The 19,539-nt window shown below is 37.4% G+C and overlaps 1 protein-coding gene and 1 pseudogene across 8 annotated transcripts in view; one reads left to right on the top strand and one right to left on the bottom strand.

Moving 5' to 3' along the window:
• Window positions 1-19,539, top strand: part of MAPK10 (mitogen-activated protein kinase 10) — a 562,186-nt gene that overhangs the window by 395,646 nt on the left and 147,001 nt on the right. For 7 of the 8 annotated variants that reach the window (XM_064368902.1, XM_064368904.1, XM_064368906.1 and 4 more), the window contains one exon: window positions 2,722-2,793. In XM_064368902.1, the coding sequence (XP_064224972.1) occupies window positions 2,728-2,793 (66 nt within the window). In that variant the 5' untranslated portion in view covers window positions 2,722-2,727. Of the gene's footprint in view, window positions 1-2,721; window positions 2,821-19,539 lie in introns of all 8 variants that reach the window. The other variant, XM_064368907.1, reaches the window with a different exon arrangement.
• LOC105707007 (protein lin-28 homolog A-like) lies at window positions 17,945-18,563 on the bottom strand (annotated as a pseudogene).

Below are 19,539 nucleotides of genomic sequence, written 5' to 3'. Positions count from 1 at the left end.
AAATCTCCTTATGCTGATAAGCAACTTCAGCAAAGTCTCAGGATACAAAATCAATGTGCAAAAATCACAAGCATTCCTATACACCAATAATCAAGCATTTCTGTACACCAATAATAGACAAACAGAGAACCAAATTATGAGTGAACTCCCATTGACAATTGCTACAAAGAGAATAAAATACCTAGGAATAAAACGTAAAGGAGAACTACCAACCATTGCTCAAGGAAATAAGGAAGACACAAACAAATGGAAAAACATTCCATGCTCATGGATAGTCAGATAAATATCATGAAAATGACCATACTCCCCAAAGTAATGTGTAGATTCAATGCTATCCTTATCAAGCTAATTTCTTCACAGAATTAGAAAAAAAAATACTTTAAATTTCATATGGAACCTAAAAAGTGCCCATATAGCCAAGACAATTCCAAGCAAAAAAACAAAAACAAAAACAAAACAAAAACACAAAGCTGGAGACATCACACTACCAGACTTCACACTATACTACAAGGCTACAGTAACCAAAACAGTATGGTACTGGTACTAAAACAGATATAGAGACCAATGGAACAGAACAGAGGGCTCAGAAATAATGCCACACATCTACAACCATCTGATCTTTGACAAACCTAACAAAAACAAGCAATTAGGAAAGGATTCCCTATTTAATAAATGGTGTTGGGAAAACTGGCTAGCCATATACAGAAAACTGAAACTGGACTCCTTACTTTCACCTTACACAAAAATTAACTTAAGATGGATTAAAGACAAATGTAAGACCTAAAACCATAAAAACCCTAGAAGAAAACCTAGGCAATACCGTTCAGGACATAGGCATGGACAAAGACTTCAAGACTATGATCAGAGTTAACAGGCAACCTACAGAATGGGAGAAAATTTTTGCAATGTATCCATCTGACAAAGAACTAAAATCCGGAATCTACTAAGAACTGAAACAAATTTACAAGAAAAAAATAAACAACCCCATCAAAAAGTGGGCAAAGGATAGGAACAGACAATTCTCTAAAGAAGACGTTTATGCAGCCAATAAACATATGAAAAATATTTCATCATCACTGTTCATTAGAGAAATGCAAATCAAAACCACAGTGAGATACCATCTCATGCCAGTTACAATGGCAATCATTACAAAGCCAGGAAACAATAGATACTAGAGAGGATGTGGAGAAATAGGAACACTTTTACACTGTTGGTGGGAGTGTAAATTAGTTCAACCATTGTGGTAGACAGTGTGGCGATTCCTCAAGGATCTAGAACCAAAAATACCAGAAAAACCTATTCTCAGTAAGCTAACACAGGAACAGAAAACCAAACACCACATGTCATTCATAAGTGAGAGTTGAACAATGAGAACACATGGACACAGGGAGGGGAACATCACACATTGGGCCTGTAGAGGGCTGGGGGACTAGGGGAGGGATAGCATGAAGAGAAATACCCAGTGTAGATGATGGGTTGATGCGTGCAGCAAAGCACTATGGCACGTGTATACCTATGTAACAAACCTGCACATTCTGCACATGTATCCCAGAACTTAAAGTATAATAATAAAAATGAACAAATAAAGTTCTAATCATAAGACGCAGCAGTTGGTCTGGAACAAACAGCAGCTTCAGCTCATTTACTTCTCTGCATGTATCCTTTCACATTGTTTTCAGCTTCTCAGAACTTTTCATGCTTTTGTTTTCAACAGCTCAGCTATGCATTCTAAAAGATGTTTTGTAGATTCTATGTAACATTTTTAGAAATTTTGTATTGATAGTAATTTTCAGGATATTTATCAATCCCATTGCCAGAAACCAAAGTCTCATTTTGATAGTGTTTTTAAATGGTTTAATCTTACAGAATTGTGCATTTTGCACATAATAAACATTCAACAAAATGTGTTTAATTGAACTGAAAAAAATTTATTTGTGTTTCTTTGATGTTGCTGTATCGTTCACATTACCAGTATCTAATCTGGTAATACTATCATTAGATGATTTTTTTCCTCTTCTTAAAATTTTACAAACTTAAAGAATATTTTGAACATACAGAAAATCATATAATTGAATCTTTGTAATTCCCACCAAGATTAAATTTATGCTAATATGATGCCTTATATTTTTTACTCCACAGTTACGTGTACTTAAAAATAGCATATAATCATTTTTGTATATTTTGTAATTTAAAAAATTTACATGAATAAAGTATATTCTTTATATCTGTTACAAACTGCTGTTCTTCTCAGTCAACATCATGTTTGAAAAATTTATCTATACTGATACACTAAGCTCTAATATAATTACTCCAAGCTCTATATAGAATTCTATTATAAATCATATTTTATTTAATAGTGTTTTTATTCTAATATATATATATCCTATTTAGCTTATGTTTGAAGTTTTTTTTGTAAATTAAATTTTTAGAACTGAAAATACATTATAATAGGATGTATTTCACTTTAAATTATTAGGTATGTCCACTTTCTTATATCTAATCTTTATGAGTGTGATGGAATTTGTTATTATAAAAGATATGACATTTTAACCTTATTTCATTATTAAATACAATTTGTGAAATGTATAGTATGGGTCAAGATAAGGATTTTGCTGGAGATATGTTGTGCATGATACCTTGCATATAACTCAAATTATGCCAAAATCTATATAATGAAAAATTAGTGATTTGGAAACTTATGTTCCATTTTCTTTCCTCTAGGTATTTATGAGCCTCCATTTCTTATACTACTGCAGTGAACCAACATTGGATGTGAAACTTGCCTTTTGTCAGGTGTGTGTTCCTTACAGGTAAAACAAGGTACAGTATATTCCCTTGTATTTCCACTTTGCTATTCCATTTGCATATACTCCACACCAAAGTCAGCACTTATATTATATTAAAAATAGTTTCAGATCAGTGTCTGGCAAGATGCCGAATAGAAACAGCTCCAGTCTGCAGTTCCCAGTGAGATCAATGCAGAAAGCAGGTGATTTCTGCATTTCCAACTGAGGTACCCTGCTCATCTCATTGGGACTGGTTAGAGAGTGGGTGTAACCCTTGGAGGGTGAGCCAAAGCAGTGTGGGGCATTGCTTCACCCAGAAAGTGCAAGGGATCAAAGAACTCCCTCCCCTAGCCAAGGGAAACCATGAGGGACTGTGCCTTGTACTCAGCCAAGTTACTACACCTTTCCCATGGTCTTCACAACCCACAGACCAAGAGGTTCCCTCAGGTGCCCACACAGCCAGGGCCCTGGGTTTCTTTTCATATATATATACACATATATGTGTATATATATGTATTTTATTGAGTTTTAGATTTTGAGGTACATGTGAAGAACATGCAAGATTGTTGCATAGGCACATACATGGCAATGTGGTTTGCTGCCTTCCTCCCCATCACCTATATCTGGCATTTCTCCCCATGTTATCCCTCCCTAACTCCCCATCCCCTGCTGTCCCTCCCCTAGTTCCCCACCACAGACCCCAGTGTGTGATGCTTCCCTCCCTGTATCCATGCATTCTCATTGTTCAACACCCATCTATGAGTGAGAACATGTGGTATTTTATTTTCTGTTCTTGTGTCAGTTTGCCGAGAATGATGGTTTCCAGGTTCATCCATGTCCCTACAAAGGACACAAACTCATCATTTTTTATGGCTGCATAATATTCCATGGTGTATATGTGTCACATTTTCCCTGTCCAGTCTATCATCGATGGGCATTTGGGTTGGTTCCAAGTCTTTACTATTGTAAACAGTGCTTCAATGAACATTCGTGTGCATGTGTCCTTATAATAGAATGATTTATAATTCTTTGGATATATACCCAGTAATGGGATTTCTGGGTCAAATGGAATTTCTATTTCTAGAATTGCCACACTGTCTTCCACAATGGTTGAACTAATTTACACTCCCACAAACAGTGTAAAAGTGTTCCTATTTGTCCATATCTTCTCCAGCATCTGTTGTCTCTAGATATTTTAATGATCGCCATTCTAACTGGTGTGAGATGGTATCTCAATGTAGTTTTGATTTGCATTTCTCTAGTGACCAGTGATGATGAGAATTTTTTCATATCTTTGTTGGCTTCATATATGTCTTCTTCTGTAAAGTATCTGTTCATATCCTTCACCCACTTTTGAATGGGCTTGTTTTTTTCTTGTAAATCTGTTTTAGTTCTTTGTAAATTCTGGATATAAGCCCTTTGTCAGATGGGTAGATGGCAAAAATTTTTTCCCATTCTGTTGGTTGCCGGTTCACTCTAATGATTGTTTCTTTGGCTGTACAGAAGCTCTGGAGTTTAATTATGTCCCATTTTTCTATTTTGGCTTTTGTTGCCCATGCTTTTGGTGTTTTAGTCATGAAGTCCTTGCCTATGCCTGTGTCCTGAATGGTTTTGCCTAGGTTTTCTTCTACAGTTTTTATGGTGTTAGGTGTTATGTTTAAGTCTTGAATCTATCTGGAGTTAATTTTAGTGTAAGGTGTCAGGAAGGGGTCCAGTTTCTGCTTTCTGCACATGGCTAGCCAGTTTTCTCAACACCATTTATTAAACAGGGAATCCTTTCCCCATTGCTTGTTTTTGTCAGGTTTGTCAAAGATCAGATGGTTGTAGATGTGTGGCATTGCATCCAAGGCCTCTGTTCTGTTCCATTGGTCTATATCTCTGTTTTGGTACCAGTACCATGCTGTTTTGATTACTGCAGCCTTGTAGTATAGCTTGAAGTCAGGTAGCATGATGCCTCCAGCTTTGTTCTTTTTGCTTAGAATTGACTTGGCTATGCGGGTTCTCTTTAGGTTTCATATGAAGTTTAAGGTGGTTTTTTCCAGTTCTGTGAAAAAGGTCATTTATAGTGTTGAATCTGTAAATTGCTTTGGGCAGTATGGCCATTTTCACGATATTGATTCTTCCTAACCATGAGTATGGAATGTTTCTCCATCTGTTTGTGTCCTCTCTTATTTTGTTGAGCAGTGGTTTGTAGTTCTCCTTGAAGAGGTCCTTTACATCCTTTGTTAGTTGTATTCCTAGGTATTTTATTCTTTTTGTAGCAATTGTGAATGGTAGTTCATTCCTGATTTGGCTCTCTTTAAGTCTGTTATTGGTGTATAGGAACGCTTGTGATTTTTGCACATTGATTTTGTATCCTGAGACTTTGCTGAAGTTGCATATCAGTTTCAGGAGATATTGACCTGAGACAATGGGGTCTTCTAAATATACAATCATGTCATCTGCAAATAGAGACAATTTGACTTCCGCCTTTCCTAATTTAATACCCTTTATGTTTTTTTCTTTCCTGATTGCTCTGGCTAGAACATCCAATACTATATTGAATAGGAGTGGTAAGAGAGGGTATCCTTGTCTAGTGCCAGATTTCAAAGGGAATGCTTCTAGTTTTTGCCCATTCAGTATTATATTGGCTGTGGGTTTGTCAGGACCCTGGGTTTCAAGCACAAAACTGGGCAGCTGTTTGGGCAGACACCAAGATAGCTACAGGATTTTTTTCCATACCCTAGTAATGCCTGGAATGCCAGTAAGACAGAACCATTCACTCCCCTTGAAAGGGGGCTGAAGCCAGGGAGCCAAGTGGTCTAGCTCAGTGGATCTCACCCCATGGACCCCAGCAAGCTAAGATCCACTGGCTTGAAATTCTCACCACCAGCACAGCAGTCTGAAGTCGACCTGGGACACTCAAGCTTGGTTGGGGTAGGGGCATCCACCATTACTGAGGTTTGAGTAGGCAGTTTTCCCCTCACAGTGTAAACAAAGCCACTAGGAAGTTAGAACTGGGCAGCACCCACTGCCGCTAGGCAAAGCCCCTGTAGCCAGACTGCCACTCTAGATTCATCCTCTCTGGGCAAGGCATCTCTGAAAGAAAGGCAGCAACCCCAGTCCAGGGCTTATAGATAACACTCCCATCTCCCTGGAACAGAGCACCTGGGACAAGGGGCAGCTGTGGGCACAGCTTCCGCAGACAGAAATATTCCTGTCTGCCAACTCTGAAGAGAGCAGCAGAAGAATGAATGAAAAGGAATGAACAAAGCCTCCAAGAAATATGGGACTAGGTGAAAAGACCAAACCTACATTTGATTGGTGTACCTGAAAGTGATGGGGAGAATGGAATGAAGTTGGAAAACACCCTTCAGGGTATTATCTAGGAGAACTTCCCCAACCTAGCAAGACAGGCCAACATTCAAATTCAGGAAATACAGAGAACACCACAAAGATACTTCTTGAGAATAGCAACGCCAAGAAAGATAATCGTCAGATTCACCAAGGTTGAAATGAAGGAAAACAGGTTAAGGGCAGCCGGAAAGTTTGGCTTACACACAAAGAGAAGCCCATCAGACTAACAGCAGATCTCTTGCAGAAACCCTACAAGTCTGAAGAGAGTGGGGGACAATATTCAACAATCTTAAAGGAAATAGATTTTCAACCCAGAATTTCATATCCAGCCAAACTAAGCTTCATAAGTGAAGGAAAAATAAAATATTTACAGACAAGCAAATGCTAAGAGAGTTTGTCACCACCAGACCTGCTTTTCAAGAGCTCCTGAAGGTAGCACTCAATATGGAAATGATAAACTGGTACCAACCACTGCAAAAAACATAACAGATTGTAAATACCATCCACACTATTAAGAAAATGCATCAACTAACAAGCAAAATAACCAGCTAGCATCATAGTGACAGGATAAAATTCACACATAACAATATTAACCTTAAATGTAAATGGGCTAAATGCCCTAATTAAAAGACACAGACTGGCAAATTGGATAGAGTCAAGACCTATTGATATGCTATATTCAGAAGACCCATCTCACATGAACAGTGGTTTGTAGTTCTCCTACAGTGACATGGGTCTCCTGAATATAGCATATCTATCTATTTATCTATCTATCTGTCTATCCATCCTATCTATCTGGGTGTATATATACATATTTTCAGGAGAATATAGCACACACATGGGCTCAAAATAAAAAGATGGAGGAATATTTACTAAGCAAATGGAAAGAAAAAAAAAGAAAACAGGGATTGCAATCCTAGTTTCTGATAAAACAGACTTTAAATCAACAAAGATCAAAAGAGAGAAGGAAGGACATTACATAATGGTAAAGAGATCAATGCAACAAGAAGAGCTAACTATCCTAACTATATGTACACCCAATATAGGAGCACCCAGATTCATAAAGCAAGTTCTTAGAGACCTATAAAGAGACACAATAATAGTGGGAGACTTTAACACTCCACTCTCCATGTTAGACAGATCAATGAGACAGAAAATTAACAAGAATATTCAGGACTTGAACTCAGCTCTGGCCCAAGTAGACCTAATAGATATCTACAGAACCCTCCACCCCAAATCTATAGAATTTACGTTCTTCTCAGCACCACATCTCATTTATTCTAAAATTGACCCACATAATTGGAAGTAAAACACTCCTCAGCAAATGCAAAAGAACAGAAATCATAACCAACAGTCTCTCAGACCACAGTGCAATCAAATTAGAACTCAGGATTAAGAAACTCACTCAAAACTGCAGAACTACATGGAAACTGAACAACCTGCTCCTGAATGACTACTGGATAAACAATGAAGTGAAGGCAGAAATGAAGATGTTCTTCAAAACCAATGAGAAGAAAGACACAACATACCAGCACACCTTTGGATTTTGTCTCTTGTTCACTGCTGTATAGCAACACCCACAATAGTATCTGACATAGGGTCAGTGGATTAGGCAGTTCTTGTGATGCTATAAAGAAATACTTGAGGCTGGGTAATTTATAAAGGAAAGAGGTTTAGCTGGCTCATGGTTCTGCAGATAGTACAAGAAATGTGGTGTGGGCAACTGCTTCTGGTGAGGGTCTCAGGAAGCTTACAATTATGGTAGAAAGCAAGGGAGAAGCAGGCATCTCACATGGCTAGAGTGGGAGGAAGAAAGAAAGGGGGGAAAGGCACCACACACTTCTAAGCAACCAGATCTCAGAACTCACTCACTGTTAGGAGGACAGCACCAAGCCCTGAGGGATCCACCTCCATGACCCAAACACCTTCCACCAGGCGCCACCTCCAGCACTGGGGATTACATTTTAACATGAGATTTGAAGGAGACAAATATCCAAGCCATACCAGTAGGCTGTCGTCAAACATTTAATGAATAAATTCATTACAAATGTTTTGTTTATATGTTCAGTTGCAGCAGTGATCCTGCTATTGTGGAAAATGAGCAGGACTGAATTTCTAAGTTAAAAATCGGAGCCCTACCACTTGCAAGCTGTATGACTGTGAGCTATTTCCTTAGTCTTCATTATCCAACCATTTACCTGCCATGAACACTTAAAATAATACCAACCAAAACCAAAAAAACGAAGTTAATGTTTTACATATTTCAAGATTAAATCTGAACGTCAAAAAATTTATCAATTTACATATCCTTAAAATTTCAGCCGTTTTTTAAAACGTAGAAAATCTTTGTGTAGGTTGTAGTTATTTTTCAGTTCAACTTTCTACATTTGGGTGCAGATACATAATGTTTATTTCTAATGAGAGTTCTTTTAAAGCAAAGGAGTAAAAAGAAGTGAAACATGAACTTTCTTAATGACTGGATTTTCCTGCTTACTATGAGCTTTGGATACATGGAAAATATGCATGCATGTAACATTTTTTAAAAATCTAGAAATATCATAGTAAGCAGAATGTTTCCAGTTGTGACTGGGCATTTTATTTACTTCCCATGTAGAATTTTCTTTGATAATAACATTTATTTTTATTTCTTTCTATAGCTCTGAGCTTCATTCACTTCTCTAGCAATTTAAAGAAAATAGTGTATTTATTTTTAGAGGCAGATCTATTGGGGTTTTCTTTCAAACTATGCTCCTTGGAAGTGTCTCATTTCCTGAGGCATCTCACAGATCCTTTATGTGCTATATTTAAGCTGATCACCAGCTTGGCTAAGGTTACTCTCAACATTTTGCCCAACAGACAATACTCAAATACGTTAAATAACTTGTCAATAATTAATTAATGATTAACTGTATCCAGAATTTCACTCTTTTAAGCTTTAGTCTATCAGTTTTTCAATTATGTCATATTTCTACGTTTTTCATTATTATCTGTAAGAAACTACAGAAATACAGAAAATAAAATTGTTGGATTGTATTTGTTAATAGAAAATATGTACATTATCTATAAAAGTTTTAACCTTAATTCTTAACTGAATTATTTAAAGAATATGGGATTCACTGACTTTTTAAGTTACTCTATTTTTTTTTTAACCCAACCAAGTAGCTTTTGAAGGCAAGAGGTTTCTTGTTATAGTCTGGGAAAAATTTTTCTTTGTAATGTTGGATAATAAAAGAATATTTTTTAGTCTGCACTGGTATTAATTCAGTAATTACAAAATATAAACCTACATGGAATTTAAAGTGTAAAAATTCTTGATTTTCTAGAGAAATAGGTAAATACTCAGCCCTCTTTTCTCAATTGAACAGAGGTATAGAACTATTACATTTCACTCTATGAACTAAAAAAACTCATGAAAGTGTACTTTTTGGAACTCTGTTGTATGGGGATATAGTCACGGAGAAATAATATGTGTTGGAACCCCCAACCCTCACACACTCACTGTGTCTACAGCACTTACCGCATTCTTTGTGCATTTCCATTTAGTTTACAGATTTTGTTTTTCCCACTCAATGGTACTATCTTAGGGTCAGAACCAGGACGTCTTCCTCCTTAACTCCCAGCCCCAGAAGTTTATCTTACTCCAGTAAATATTCAATAAATACTTTTTGAATAAAAGAGGGGAAATGAAAAACCCAGCAGAAAAACAGTTTCCTAAGTAGAAATGTGTTTGCTTGCTTTTCAAAATCAAATCAATTTCTCAGCACCCTCACATCTTACGAGTATATATTAATAGATTTAATTATGTTTTGGTTATTTTCCTCATCATAAAGCAGTGTTAACCTAACATTTATCAACTTATTGTCCTCTGTAAACATTTACCCATGATTTAGTTATTAATAATTTAAAATTATTTCCTGATTTTGAGAAGGCCTGTGACACAGAGGGTACAAATTAATTAATCAACAAATCATAAATTTAAGCAGCACTAGAAGTAACAGGGACTGAGCTAAGACTGGTCTTCCCTTTTTTATGACAGAAAAACTCCTAATGGCTCCTTATCTACTCATTGACTGATTGGTCATTCGTTTTACCATTCATTGATTCAACACTTATTTTGAAGAGTTTTTGGTAATTTTTCCAATTTATTAGTTTAATATCCTTCCCATTAAAAAAATTATTTTAATTTACTTTTAAAAAATGACACATCACAATCATACATGTTTATGGAGGTACATAGTGATGTTTTGATACATCAGGGTAACATCACATCAGGGTAATTAACATACTCATCATCTCAAACATCTATCATTTCTTTGTGTTGGGAACATTCAATATCCTCCTTCTATTTGAAATGTATAATATAAACTATGGTTCCCCTACAGTGCTATAGAACACCATATTATATTCTTCCCATCTAGCTCTAATTTTATACCATTTAACAAATCTCCTTTTTTCCCCCAACCCTTACCCATCTCAGCCTCCAATATCCTCTGTTCTACTTTTTACTTCTATGAGATCAACTTTTTTTTTTAGCTTCTATATATAATGAGAACATGTGGTGTTTAACTTTCTTTTCTTGTCTTATTTCACTTGACATAATGTCTTCCAGTTCCATTCATGGTGCTGAGAATGACAGGATTTCATTTCTTTTTCATGGCTCAGTAATATTCCATTGAGTGTATATACCTCATTTGCTTTATCTATTCATCTGTTGTTGGACAGCTAAGGTTGATTCCATGTCTTGGCCGTTGTGAATAGTGCAATAAACATGGGGGTACAGATGTCTCTTTGATACACTAATTTCATTTTTTTTTTTTGGATGAATGCCCAGTAGTGGGATTGCTGGATCATATGGTAGTTCTATCTGCAGTGTGTTGAAGAACCTATATACTGTTCTCCATAGTGGTTGTACTAGTTTACATTCCCACCAACAGTGTATAAGAGCTCCCTTTTCTCCACATTCTCACCAACATTTCTTATTTTTTTGTCCTTTTTATAATAGTCATCCTAACTAGGGTAGGATGACACATAAATATGGTTTTGAGTTGTAGTTCCCTGATGATTAGTGATGTTCAGTGATCTTTTAATATATTTGTTGGCCATTTGTAGGTCTTCTTTTGAGAAATGTCTGTTCATATAATTCATCTATTTTATAATCCAAATTTTTTTTATTGTTGTTGAGATATTTGAGCTCCTTGTATATTTTGGATATTAATTCCCATTGGAATGAATAGTTTGAAAATATTTTCTCCCATTCTGTAGGTTGTATTTTCACTGAGTTGATTGTTTCCTTTGCTGTGCATAAGCTTTTCAGTTTGATAGAATTCAATTTGTTTTTTTTTTTCTTTTTTGGTTTTGTCATCTCTGCTTTTGAGGTCTAGTTTCATAAAAATCTTTGTCCAGAACAATGTCCCAAAGCATATTCCCTATGTTTTCTTCTAGAGTTTTATAGTTTCAGGTCTTACATTTAAGTATTTAATCTATCTTGGGTTGTATTTGGTTTATTGTGAGAGATAAAGGTTTAGTTTCATTCTTCTGCATATGGATAACCATTTTTTCCTAGCGTCATTTACTGAAGAAGGTTTCCCTTCCCCAGTGTACGTTCTTGGTACCTTTGTCAAAAGGCAGTTGGCTGTAGATATGCAAATTAATTTCTGGGTTTTCTAATCTGTTCTGTTGGACTATATGTATGTTTTTTTTTATGCCAGTGCCATGCTGTTTTGGTTATTAATAGGCTTGTAATACATTTTGAAGTCTGGTGGTGTAATACCTGTAGCTTTATTCTTTTAGTTTAGGATTGCTTTGGCTATTTGGGGTCTTTTGTGGTACCATACACATTTTTGGATTTTTTTTTCCCTGGGAAGAATGTCATTGGTATTTTGGTAGGCATTTCATTGAATGTGTAGGTTGCTTTGGGTAGTATGGTCATTTAACAATATTAGTTCTTCAAATCCATGAGTATGAGATATCTTTTCATTTGTATCCTTTTCCATTTCTTTTGTCAGTATTTTACAGTTTTTCTTGTGCAAATCTTTCATCTCCTTGGTTAAATGTATTCCTAGGTATTTTATTTTTTTGTGTACTATTGTAAATGGAATTGACTTCTTGATTTCTTTTTTAGCTAGTTTGTTGTTCATGTGTAGAAATGCTACTTATTTTTTTTGTTGATTTTGCATTCTATGATTTTACCGATTTTGTTTATTCTAAAAGTTTTTTGGTAGAATCTTTAGGTTTTTCTATATATGAGATCATGTCATCTGCAAATGGACAATTTGACTTCTTCCTTTCCACTTTGGATGCCCTTTACTTATTTCTCATATCTAATTGCTTTAACTAGTTCTTCCAGTACAATGTTGAATAACAGTGGAAAGTGTGGGCATCCTCTTCTTGTTCCACTTCTTAGATGAAAAGCTTAAAGCTATTTAGTATGATGTTAACTGTGGGTTTTTCATAAATGGCCTTTGTTGCAAGACATCTTGCTGAGTACCTATAATATGTACTTGTAATTTGTATAATAGAAACTAGAGATACAGCATGATGCGATTATTCCACTAAAAAACATGCTGTTTACTCTCAATCATGTTAGGGAGTGATTAGGCTTAAAATTAAAAAAACCCCTACTCTTTAGAGTTCAAGACCTGAGAGATAAGCAACAACAAGTCACAAAACAACCAACCAACCAAAACCCCTCACTACTTATTGAATGCTTACTGTGTATGAAAAATTTATTAAGGTTTTACTTCATTTTATCTTTACAATACCACGAACTACATTTAACTGAGAATGAAAAAACTAAATGCAAAGGAGCCTAGGACTGTTGGACCAGTAGGGGGAAAACGTTTTTACACAAATTCCAAAATGTGGTTGTGGTATTTATGGCCCAAAATACTACTGGAGATATGACAAAAATAGCAGTCTTAATGTGGAGTTGTTAGTGTCAAAATTAGCCTTCAGTTAAAAACAATTCTTAGTTTATTTTGGCATTTTACATTGTAAGACATCATAGCCAAGATTAAACATGTTGCCTTATTTTTAGTCTAATATTATTTTTAAATAAATATAAAATAATATTAGATGACTTGATTAGTTAAAATGTATTTTATTTCTCTAATGTCTGGATAATAAAAGCACTATGTGTATATATGTAATAATATCTACTCTTTAGCAGAATTATTGATCACTTGCTTTACTATTTTTTTGGCACAGTGTTTTTCAATCTTTGGATATTTCAGGATAATTTGCTAATGTTTTATGGGGTGCAGTAGCTTTTAAGAGCCCGTTTTAAACCTGAACACTAGTAAACAAGGGAATTTATTTTTTTAAAAAAGAAATGTCTGGAGTGTCCACAGAGTGGTTTCATTTTAAATGATATGTTCAGATTACTAGTATCTAGAGCATTTTAAAAATATCATTAAACTTGGTTTCAGAATTATATGGGATTTTAAAAACAGCTCTCTTGATTTTAAGGCATTTTGAATTTAAAGTAACTTGTTTTGCTCAACTCATTTCATTTGATGCGTCTATGATGTTTCAAAGACTTTGAAAATATCCAATTAAATTTTTTTATACTTCATTGAATGGCCATCCTAGATGGAATAAAGACTTCTGTAACAACATGAGAAGTAGAGCATCAAAGAAAAAGATGTTTTGGTAGAGCAGGGCAAAGGAAAAAGCTGCATAATGTAACAAGTAAACTGTAAACCATTTTAGGTGATCTGTGAAACAAATGATGTGGTTTGTTTGGTTTAGGTTTTTGGAAGGACCCAAAAAACTCAATTGAGATTATTCACTTGATACCAATATGGCTTAAGGGGATCAGCAGGTTGAACCATGGATATAATTGAAAGCACTGGTGTTTCATAAATAAATGACTGTGGTTTTGACATATTAACCTATAGATCCCCCTTTTTTTAAACTATTTTAGTTTTTCATGTAATGGGGAAAGAGAAATTTTTACTTTACATTCTTTTAATGGGTTTTCTCTCTTGCATACTCTTTAAGAAAAACTGACTCTGACTTTCTTCTACATCTGCTTTAATATGTAACATTTAATTTTGCACTAATTTTCTGAAATCACAATGTATATGCTTTTGCTTACATGACTGTGAGTAAATCATTAAATAAAGATAAGGTAAACATTATCATAAAAATGTGATATATCTTGTATGCTGAAATAAATCACTGAGATTTCTAAACTGTCATGATAACCATCTACCTGTTTTTATGGATGAATGATTCATGTTGCTTGACAATAGTTTTTTTGGAGCATCCACAGGTGAACACAGTTATAGCAAATTTCAAAAGTGTAAATTTAGTGCTATGTTTCTGTTTTATAAACTGAGCAGTTTTTTTCTGAAGATTTATTAAGTAGTTATTTTAGTTAATGCATACACTTATGCTGCTCAAGTTTAACTCACAGAAAATTTGAAGATCCTAAGGTTCAGTTCTGTGATCATTAGCTTTTCTCTATTGGTTCATTGTGAAAATGTGGTTGATTTGCTCAAAGCACAAAGAGGTCAGATTTTTGACTCTTTTTTGAATTGGTTTAACCTAAATTTAAATGTAACTTGATCTTATGAGTTTAATTATTGTTGAGGTATGAATCAGATTAAATGCAGTTATTGGTTACATTTTTCAAAATACAGACGTTATGTTAAAAAACGTGGGGATTCAGTCAGGCTGATAGAAGAAATTTTAGTTATAGAAAATAAACACAAACACTTTTGAAAGGCCTAAAGGTTTTTTCTATAGGTCTTGGCTAAAGTCAGCCTAAATCCCCTTTGCATTTAGTTAATAAGAAAAGCAAATAGCTAAGGTATGTGGGGAGTTTACCTAAGTAACTTGTTTACTCATTAACCTTTGATCATTCCAGATGGCTGTCTCAGGGCGAGGTTGACTAGGGATATTACCTAAAATGGTGTTTGCTATGGGCATTGAAACCTGTCCTTTAATCCTCACTCTAGTGGTGTTGACTCAAAGCTTTTGTTATTTAATGTGTACTGAATAAAGGCCAGAGAGGCCAGCATATGGGGGCTGGAGGCTACTATCTCTTTATAGCACTTTTTTTTTTTTTTTTTTTTTGAGACAGAGTTTCGCTCTTGTTACCCAGGCTGGAGTGCAATGGCGCGATCTCGGCTCACTGCAACCTCCGCCTCCTGGGTTCAGGCAATTCTCCTCCCTCAGCCTCCTGAGTAGTTGGGATTACAGGCACGCACCACCATGCCCAGCTAATTTTTGTATTTTTAGTAGAGACAGGGTTTCACCATGTCGACCAGGATGGTCTCAATCTCTTGACCTCGTGATCCACCCACCTTGGCCTCCCAAAGTGCTGGGATTACAGGCGTGAGCCACCGCGCCTGGCCTATAGCACTTTCTAGGGAGTCTGTAAGTGGCTATGAAGTTACATTCATTCGTTTCCTATAAAATGATCTAGTGGCCACGTTGACATAAGTTTCTAGCACCTGTATAAAAGTTCCTGAGTGGCTTGGATATACATTTATACTCCCTTTCTTGGCTTCCTGACCCCACTTTCTACATAGAAGACCCCCAATTGCATCTCTCTACTTTAGGATTATAAAATAAGTAGGTTTGATTCATCCAAAATACAGCAGTGTCTTTTTTTTTTTTTTTTTTTTTTTAAACCTAAGATGGAGTTGCACTCTGTCGCCCAGGCTGGAGTGCAGTGGTGCCTTCTTGGTCCACTGCAACTTCTGCTTCCCAGGTTCAAGCAATTCCCTGCTTCAGCCTTCCTAACAGCTGGAACCACAGGCACATGCCACCAAACCCATCCAATCCTTTGCATTTTAGTAAAAATGGGGCTCCACCATGCTGGCCAGGATGGTTTCAAACTCCTGACCTTGTGATCCTCCTGCCTTGGCCTCCCAAAGCACCGGAACCACAGGCGTTAGCCACTGTGCCTGGCCTACAGCAGTGTCTTAAGTGCATGAATATATCAAGAAATGGTTTGTTGGGTGTGGTGGCTCACGACTGCAATCGCAATGCATTCTATTGCATTTGTCCTGTTTTAACATGGTGACGTAGGTTTGTGGTGATCTCACAGTATGTAAACGAAACCCCCCTTTCTCCTTTAGCTAGCTACCATGACACTATTAATCACTACTGCAGCAGGGCAGGACACGGGCCCCAGGTAACATGAAGCCCTGGATTATGTGTCTCCCTGGAACCCAAGAATTTTGAAAGGTTAAGGATTTTAGACCTTCATATATCCATTCCTCGATGGCACAGGATTAAGTACAGGGGTACTGGTCTTAAAATGTATCCTTACCAACTCTGGTTTTACCAACACACACACCCTGTTGTGCATGGTAGGCCTAGCCTAATCTGGTGAAGAATGGATCTGAGATGTAAAGCACATCTTGTGCCCTAGGATGAGACAACCCTCACCTAATCTTGGCTTCCTCTCTGGGCTTTTCACCTGGCCCAGCCTCTCCAAGCCTCTCTGCATCACCATTTCCTATTTAGATTAACTTTCAATCTTCCAGTAAGAGGCAATCAAGTCACAAAGCAACCCAGTTAAAACCTAGTCTCCCATAAAACATTTTCAAGGCAGAGAGGCTTTTAAGAGGACACAATGGCAGAAAAACCAGCTCTTATTGACAAAAATGAGGTAGGCAATAGGCTGTGCACTCCAAATTGTTGCTCTCTATGGTGGCAAAAACAACAAAAAGTATTCCTGCTGTGCAGACCTGGAGCTGCTGCCGACTTATCCCTGAGATTGCTCATGTACCTGGGAACACAATGCAGGAAATGAGGGCCTTAGATTAAAATATACAAAAATACAAAACCAGAATATTTACATTAAGGAAAAAAAGTTAAAATGCATGAGCTATGTCATTTGCACACAACTAGTGAGGTTGGCATCCTGGAGAAAGTGGGACCCAAGGTGCAGTAGCCAAAAGAGCAAATAAATAAAATCACATTGGCCCAGAATGAGGCCTTTTTTGCCATCATTACTACCCAGTGCTTAGGACAGTTTCCAGCACCTTATCCCAAAAATGGGTATGAGGATACAAGATGTGAAAAAAAAAAAAAAACACTGCCTTACTCCCGAGAGATTCCCTTCTGCAGAATGTAGTGGCTTGGCTCCATGAATCTGGTCTTATACTTAATCATTTTCACTCTGGCATGGGAATTGTTATTTTATATATATATATATATATATATATATATATATATATATATATATTTTTTTTATTGGAGACGGAGTTTCACTCTTGTTACCCAGGCTGGAGTGCAATGGCGCAATCTCGGCTCACTGCAACCTCCACCTCCTGTGTTCAGGCAATTCTCCTGCCTCAGCCTCCTGAGTAGCTGGGATTACAGGCACACACCACCATGCCCAGCTAATTTTTTGTATGTTTAGTAGAGATGGGGTTTCACCTTGTTGACCAGGATGGTCTCGATCTCTTGACCTCGTGATCCACCCACCTCGGCCTCCCAAAGTGCTGGGATTACAGGCATGAGCCACCGTGCCCGGCCTATTATATCTTTAAAAAGAAAAACAACTTCCCTATCCAGGCCACTTTCAAAAGCTGAACATTCTGGCAATGGAGCCTCAGATAAAGATTCTCTCATCCTGGTTGCCCCCAGAACCCTCACTTGCATTTGGAGAGAGCATGGTTGGAGTTGCTTTGACTCACCCTTTTCCCTGACCTAGAAGGAAGAAAGGGTGATGGTGTGAACTCCAGCCTGAGATACATGGCAGTGCCAACTAGCCCCATGCACCCTATTCTCACTTTCTCCACTCTGCCTGCTCCTCAAATCTTTCTGATAGCAAAGTAATAGTCTCCACCCACTGTGGCTCAATTCTGGGCCTCCAGGAGCATGGCAGGGCTGTGAATTTCTTCTTCTTCCAGAAAGTAGGTTGGCTTTCCCTGTGTGCTAGGGGCCTGCTGGGCCTTCAGTGGACATAAGGCTACCAGATAGCTGATGCTCTGGCAGAAATGGCACTATTTGGGCTGGGGTGGCGGCTTGGATTCCTTGGCATGATGGTCTAGACCTCCTGAGTTGTAGCACCTGTCTCCTTCTGATCTGCGTTTCTGCATGTTCTTCCCCTTTGGCCGACTCTCACTCCCAATACAGAACACCCCACCAGGTCTGGTGACACGGATGAATTCCAGATCCTTGGCTGACTTCTTAAAAGTGAACTCCAGTGGCTCACACCTCCTTCAAGCTCTGGAAGCCTTCCATATGTAGCTTACTCTGGTACACAAAGATGTCCACTGGGGGGTCCCGGCACAGGCGGTCATGGTCAGGAAGCCAAACCACATATGCACGTTGAACCACTTGCAGATGCCTGCACCATGCAGCGGCAGAGGCTCGTCTGCTGCCCCTGGCCTCATCTTCTGGCGCCTCCTTTGGCGTCTCTTCCGCTGCCTTGGTGCAGCCACCTGCAAACTGCTGGTTGGACATGAAGCCCATGGTCATCAGCTGAGCCCATGGCCCGGGGCCCCTGGTCGGGCAGCTACTGGCCCCAGAGGAGTCCGAAGGCAAAGGGCCAGTTTCTTAAATGTAACATTTGAAAAACTCAAATTCTCTTTTCTAAAAATATAAAGGCATATTTTAGAAATGAGTTAGTAAAATCCAGATAACTCGGGCTGGGTGTGGTGGCTCACGCCTGTAATCCCAGCACTTTGGGAGGCCGAGGCGGGTGGATCATTAGGTCAAGAGATCGAGACCATCCTGGTCAACATGGTGAAACCCCGTCTCTACTAAAAATACAAAAAATTAGCTGGGCATGGTGGCGCGTGCCTGTAATCCCAGCTACTCAGGAGAATTGCTTGAACCCAGGAGGCAGAGGTTGAGGTGAGCCAAGATCATGCCATTGCACTCCAGCCTGGGTAACAAGAGCGAAACTCCGTCTCAAAAAAAAAAAAAAAAAAAAAATCCAGATAACTCATTTTAACCATTTAGATTCCCAAATGACATTTTTACTTTCCTTATGATGAAATATTAACCTCTTACTCCCATTCTGAGATTTTAGAAAATATAATTTATTATTACTACCCTGGGAAATGTGTCCTGTCTTAATTATGTAGTACCACTTATTATTTCCGATTTTGTATGTCTTTTTTCTTTATTGCAAATTCTGAATGTGTAGATCAAAAGATGTAGAATTCAGTGTGATTCGTTTGGTAGTTTAGATCACTGTGATAATGAAGCCAATTACTCAGAAAAGTTTGCTCATCTAAGGGAAAATTTAATATTAAGCTCCATGGAGTCAGGAGCTTTGCATTCTCAGTGTGTAGGACAGTTCTTGGCACATTTTATGAACAAAATAAATATTTATTGGATAAAAGACATACTGCAGTAATAATAGATAGACTCCAAATCTCAGTGACTTACTAGATCAAAAGTTTATTTCCTGTCATTCAAATTCCAATTCAGGTGAGCAAGG

Source organism: Aotus nancymaae, unplaced genomic scaffold, assembly GCF_030222135.1.
Source record: "Aotus nancymaae isolate 86718 unplaced genomic scaffold, 86718_ANA_hifiasm-v0.15.2.pri h1tg000006l, whole genome shotgun sequence".
NCBI lineage: Eukaryota > Metazoa > Chordata > Mammalia > Primates > Aotidae > Aotus > Aotus nancymaae.
This window is presented reverse-complemented; position numbering and strand designations above follow the sequence as displayed.